This window comes from Ambystoma mexicanum, chromosome 9 (genome assembly GCF_040938575.1).
Source record: "Ambystoma mexicanum isolate Mex_15411 chromosome 9, UKY_AmexF1_1, whole genome shotgun sequence".
NCBI classification, from domain to species: Eukaryota; Metazoa; Chordata; class Amphibia; order Caudata; family Ambystomatidae; genus Ambystoma; species Ambystoma mexicanum.
Genome location: NC_090931.1, coordinates 211,118,869 through 211,125,066, shown reverse-complemented (window position 1 = coordinate 211,125,066; position 6,198 = coordinate 211,118,869). Strand labels below are relative to the sequence as shown.

Sequence of the window (6,198 nt, the reverse complement as noted above, 5' to 3'; positions counted from 1 at the left end):
ATTTATTCCTCTCTGACCATGGCAGTCAACCCATCTTTTTGCTATGGCAAAGAACTCTTTGGTTACTCCTTAACTCAAGAAACCGCCCTGCTGCCCTCTGCTTCCTTTCATTTCCACCACATCTCCCTTCTCTCTTTTACCATGAAACGTAGGGAGTCTCTGGTTACCCCTTTGCTATGCTCTTTCCTTGCGGATTCTGGCTTCCTTAACTCCTTTCAGTTTGAATTTCGTCCCAGTTGGGGTACAGAATGCATGTTGGTTTCCGCAACAGACAACCTGACACAGATTGCTGATCTGGGTGGTGTCAGCGTGCTGATATTCTTAGATCTTTCTGCCGCATACAATACAGTCAACCACACCATCTTGGACAACAGGTTTGCCTCGGCGGGCATTGCAGTCTCGGTCCTCAACTGGTTTAGTTCCTTTATTTCTGACCGTTCACTGTCCTTTTTCCTCTGCCCTTTTAAATCATCTGCTACACCTATCAGATGTGGTGTACCTCAAGGTTGTGCTCTGTCCACTCTTCTTTTCAATGTGTATATACAGATTTTAATCAAACTAATTCACTCTTATGGGTTTTGGTGTTATTCTTATGTGGATGACACTCAGATCTTGGTGCTCCTTGATCTTTCTCTTCCTTCTACTGCCTTTGTCTTCTGCTCCTGCTTGGTGGCGGTCCATACTTGGATGTCCAGTAACTGGCTCTGTCTTAACAGGGATAACATGGAGATGCTCTGTATAGAGTCAAACGCGGATGCCCCTCTTTCGTCTGCGATTTGTGTTCATCAGCGTTAGGCCCGCACCCAACTCTAGCCTGGTTGTTAAGTATCTGAAATTGAAGCTTTCTCTTCCACTATCATTTTAAGCACAGGTACGTGTTGTCTAGCAGGCCATCCATTTCAAACTTCAGACTCTTCGGCAGAATCTACCGTTCCTGCCCCTCCATCGTCACATGGTGCTAGTCTCAGCCCTAACTCCTGGCTCATTAGACTACTGCAACTCACTCTATCTGGCACAGCCAGCCTACCTTCTTCCACGGTTGCAGAATTTGTAGAGCGCTGCAGCCAGGCTGGCCTTGGGATCCTCTCACCTTATTTTGGCGACCTTTCTCTTAGCCTCGCTTCATTGGCTCACCGTAGCCAAGCCGGTACATTTCAAGGCTTTGTGTATCGTCCATCAATCTTTCTATAAATCAGGGCTTGAGTACCAATGTTAGGTAAGAATTGGTGCAGTCACACTGTGTGAGACTACACACCACTTATCTGCTTGGTATTCTGTAACCCACCTTTTGGTATAGGTCTGTACTACACAAGTTGGTAGTGTGACTGAGCAGCCAGGCCTATTCCAAGAGGGGTAAATGTGAGCTGTGCAAATGAAATCCATAAATACAAGTAACCAAGTAATACTTACATTCAAGGTTTCAGATATAATTATTTATTTATTTATTTAACATCAATTTTTAAATTTGCACGCTTTAAAAATGTGAGTCGTTATAACAGTGTAAATATACTTTAAAATCACTTTTCAGAATCACAAAAAGTTAGTGGATAATCTTTGGATATGCTTCATACACAATTCCTACACCCTGAGGTGACTTCAATACAAAGGACCGTAATGGCACTAGTTATACTTTGCAGATTCTGAGGTTGCAGAACTGAAATGTTAGGCAAGGAAAAAGGTTAGCCAGTTTATCGGTAGATGTGAGGATAACTATAACTTCCAATGAAATCTAGATAAGCCTTTCCAAGCAGTAACAGTATACAACAATCTACCACCTATGAGGGAAAAACAGTATCGAAGTCAGTGGACTAGAAGAGTCTTCAGGGAGCCAGGACAGCCAAATCAATTGGGTCACAGTATATGGATCTGTTGCACTTCTTAGATCAAAACATCTTGCACAAAGTTAGAGAGTTAGTGGTGCAGACCCTTGTTCCCGAGCCTCAGTCATGGGGACAAGAGTGAGAACATCTGGAGGGCTCCTGCAGCGGTACTTGGGAGGTCATCCACAGCTACAGGTTATTTTTGGTTCAGCAGCACAGCTGATTTCAGCACTTAGCAAACAGCATTGTTGTGGATCTTGGATACTGGCTGGACTTTCTTTGCACCCTTATTCCTGCACTCTTGTGAGGGAACTCTGGTTCTGGAGGTGGTGGTCGAGTGGAGTTCCTCTTGGGGTTAGTTGGTCCCACTAACCCAAGGGAAGAAGTCGTTCCAGGGGAGCTTCTCTGTCAAGGTGAAAAAGGAGTTCAGCACAGCAGCATGACTTCACCGGGCAATTCAAAGTTCCAGGAGGTTGCAGTAAGCTTTGTTTACGGTTTCTCCATCGGGTGTTTCTGTCAGTCGTTGACTCTGCATGAAGTCCCAAAACTCTCGCCTTTTAAACAGGTTTCTCCCATTCATGCACAGCCTATGCATGAATGGGAGCGTGGCGTGGTGGCTGTCCTGCAATTACAGCCAGCCAGCCAATCTGAACTGGTTGCATTCAAGCATTCCTAGAGACACAGGACAGGTGAGGTTTGGGACCCTCCCTCACATCCTGTCCTTCCAGACAAACTGGAGCCAGGGTGGGATTCAGGGCTGAAGCCCGCCAAAGGCAAGACACACAAAGGGCTGAAACCTATCTCAACACAAAGAGTAAAACCCCAAAAAGATCTCACAAACAGAAAATGGCAAAAAAAAAAAGATGGGTCATTTTGACAAAATGGTCACCCATGGATGCTGTACTGCATCTGAGGGTTGATCCTGCGGTTGAAAAGTACAATGGGAGGAAAAAGTAAACCACTGCTACCAGACATCTAAAGTAGTGAGGGTAACATAAAAATGTTACACGAGAATGTAGGTTAAGGAGCTACTAGGTAAACCCTCAGCACTCCACATAAGATGATGTCTCCTGGACCTACAAAGTGAAAAGGTAAGTAAAGTCAATTTCATTCTATTATTCTTGGAAACTGTAGTTCACACAATAAAAGGTATTTGATCCTTATGAGAAATCTAAAAAGGATTTCTCTGTAACACTGCACTGAAGGTGCTGTATGTCACTATGCAAAAAGTAGATGTCTGTGGAGGTTGTCAGTCTCCAAAAACAGTGAAAACACAAAATCCCAATCATGTAAAAACACATGAGAGTCTGAGAAAACATTTCCACCCACTCCAGGGTTAAATTAAAAAGTCCTAATTCCATCGAAAGAGCTGGAGGTCTCTAAGGTTGAAGGGAATTATCACAGAAATTAGAATTCCCCATAACAATCGTCCCCCGCCAGACTAAGGGAGAGTAGCATTTAATCCACTCCTGGATGAATCTCTTGTTTCAGTCGGTCATACTTTCTGGAGGGACAGACCATCAGCATTTAGGTGATTACACCATGACCTGTTTTCTATGGTAACATCAAAGCCTTGAAGGATGATTGACCATTTCACCAATTTCGGATTCTTCCCCTTCATCTGCAATAACCATCTCAAGGGTTGGTGGTCTGTCTGAATCATGAAAGTAGAACCATAGCAGTATGGCCTACACTTCTTCAGAGACCGCACAATGACAACACATTCACATTCTATGGTTGCCCACCTTGTCTCACAGTCTTTCAGCTTCCTGCTGACTAATCAGATAGGGTGTTCCCTGCATTTCTCATCCAGTTGGCTCAAAACTGCACCTATACATGTATTGGAATCATCTGTCTGTACAATGAAGGATTGGTTATACTCAGGAGATCTCAAGACTGGTGCTTGACAAAGGGCTTTCTTCAGTCCTTCAAAGGCCTTAGTGCACTCCTCATTCCACATGACTTTCTTAGGGAGTTTGGGTGAGGTGATTACATTCAAGGGAGAAGTTACAGTCCCATTGTTCTCTATGAAATTGCTGTAATACCCAGTGAGACCTAGGAAGGTTCTCACTGTAGTCTGAATAGAAGGGGTAGCCAAGTCTTTTACAGTTTGTACTTTGCTAGGCAATAGCCTAATATCACCTCCTCCTACCGCATGCCTAAGGTAGATCACTTTACTCTCACCATTTTGACATTTACCAGCCTTTCTGGTCAGCTGGGCCTGTTCCAGAGCCTGCAAAACATATCCAAGGTGGTGAAGATGCTCTTCCCAAGTGGGACTGAACACTGCAATTTCATTCAAGTATGCCATGCAGACGTCCTGTAACCCATTCAGAACTTGCTTCACCTTCCTCTGACATGTAGCGTGTATATTCTTTAGTCCAAAAGGCATGAACCTTGAACTGGTATAAGCCTCCTGGGGTGGAGAATGCAGTTTCCTCCTTGGCATGGTCTGTCAGAGCTATTTGCCAATAGCCTGAGGTCAGGTCACATTGGCTGAACCAAGTTTGTCCAACAGTTCATCTATCCTGGGTAAAGGATGGGCATCCATTGTGGTGACTGCATTTAGAGCTCTATAGTCAAAGCAGAATCTCTATTGTTTGATTCCTGTCTTTGGCACTAGTACAACTGGACTAGCCCATGGACTTGTAGATGGCTCAATAACCCCAAGGCCAAGCATCTTCTTGACCTCTTCCTTTGTGGTCTGGCATTCTGTAACCCCTGCTTTTGACAGGGAGAATGTCATCAGTGAGAACATCATGCTGGCCCCAAGAAGACAAAGCCTGTTGTTAGTGAAAACAGGAAGGCAAACTGATTCAGAAGAGCCCTGCACTCCTATTGTTGCAGAGTCACATCTGAAGAGAGGTTCACTCCTTCAATTGTCTCATCTCAAGGTTGTGTCCTGAGGAGATCAGGGAGAGGATCACTCTCCTCCTCCTCTTGATCAGAGGCTAGAAGCTAAGCTCCTAGTTCTGGTCTGGAAATGTAAGCCTTCAGACGGTTAGTGCCATAGACACTAGTGGCCTCCTTGGGGTTGTCCAAGTCCACCAAACAATTGACCTCCCCAGGCTTGCCTACAACCTTGAGGGGTCCAATCCACTTGTCCTGTAAAACCCTCTGCCTTGTAGGTACCTTAACCAATACAAGCTGGTCTAGAGTAAACTCTACCATGTTGGCCTTCTGGTCACGCCAATGCATGACCAGATCCTGACCTGCTTTCAGATTTACTGAAGCTTCTGTCATCATCACTGCCATCCTCTTCCTCTTCCTGAGGCTCAGCACATAGTCAGTGACACTCACCGGCTGCAGGGAAGGAACACTCTTCAACCCTTCCTTGATCAGGGCCAAAGGGCCTCTGACTGGATGACCATAAAGAAGTTCAAAGGGGCTAAAACCATCCGCTGCTTTAGATTCCTTCTCTATAAGCAAAGAGAAGGTATGGCAGTAGAAGGTCCCAATTTCCTCTAATGGGTTTCTCTAAAGCACCTATCATGCTCTTCATTGTATGGTTAAACATCTCCACCAATCCATTGGTTTGGGGATGGTAGGCTGTTGTGAACGTGTAAGTCGCTACACAGTGTTCAACAAGGTGTGCATGTAGTGGGACATACAGTTTGATCCCCTGCCAGAGATGACTTCCATTGGAAACCCAACCCTGGTAAAAAAGAATACTACCAAGGAGGGCCTTAACCACTGCCTGAGCAGTAACAGTTTTCATAGGTGTGGACTCAGGGTACCTGGTAGCATGGAATACCACAACTAATATAAACTGGCTGCCTGATGAAGTTGGAAGGTCTAGGGGACGAACAATGTCAATTCCCACCCTCTCAAAAGGGACTCCCACCACAGGGAAGGGCACTAAAAGTGCCACATTCTTGGGTCCACTCCTGCCAGAAGTCTGACAAGTGTGGAAGCTCTTACAGAATATGTCTACATCAGCCCCTATCTTGCGCCAGTAGAGGTACAGAGATAGTATTTCTTTGGTCTTCTTGAAACTCAAGTGACGTGCCAAAGGGATCATATGTGCCAACTGTAGGAACTTTTGTCTCACATACTGGAGCACTACCAGTCTACTGTAGTCCCCTGGGGTAGACTCAGTAGGTTCACGGTAGAGGGGGCCATCCTCCCAGTACAGCCTATGCGTCCCTGATCCTTGCCTTTCCAGCTGGGAATCCGTCTGCTGACGCAGACCTTCTAGAGAGGGACACTCTCTTTGTCCTGCGCTGAAGTCTGCCTAGAGGGCCCACCGTCTGCGATGATAAAGTCTGCAGCTCGGGTGGTCTCTAGGATCCAGATCTCCAATGTGGGGAAGGTTTTCTTCCAGCTCTGTGTCACCATTAGCTGATGCCACAAAATTCGGTTGGTCCTCCCACTCAAA

The 6,198-nt window shown here is 45.6% G+C and overlaps 1 protein-coding gene across 1 annotated transcript; it reads right to left on the bottom strand.

Moving 5' to 3' along the window:
* Positions 1–3,600: 3,600 nt before the first annotated feature.
* LOC138487297 (uncharacterized) lies at positions 3,601–4,131 on the bottom strand. The gene has a single exon (XM_069613908.1). It carries the CDS (start codon positions 4,129–4,131, stop codon positions 3,601–3,603), a length of 531 nt encoding a protein of 176 aa, XP_069470009.1.
* Positions 4,132–6,198: the final 2,067 nt, after the last annotated feature.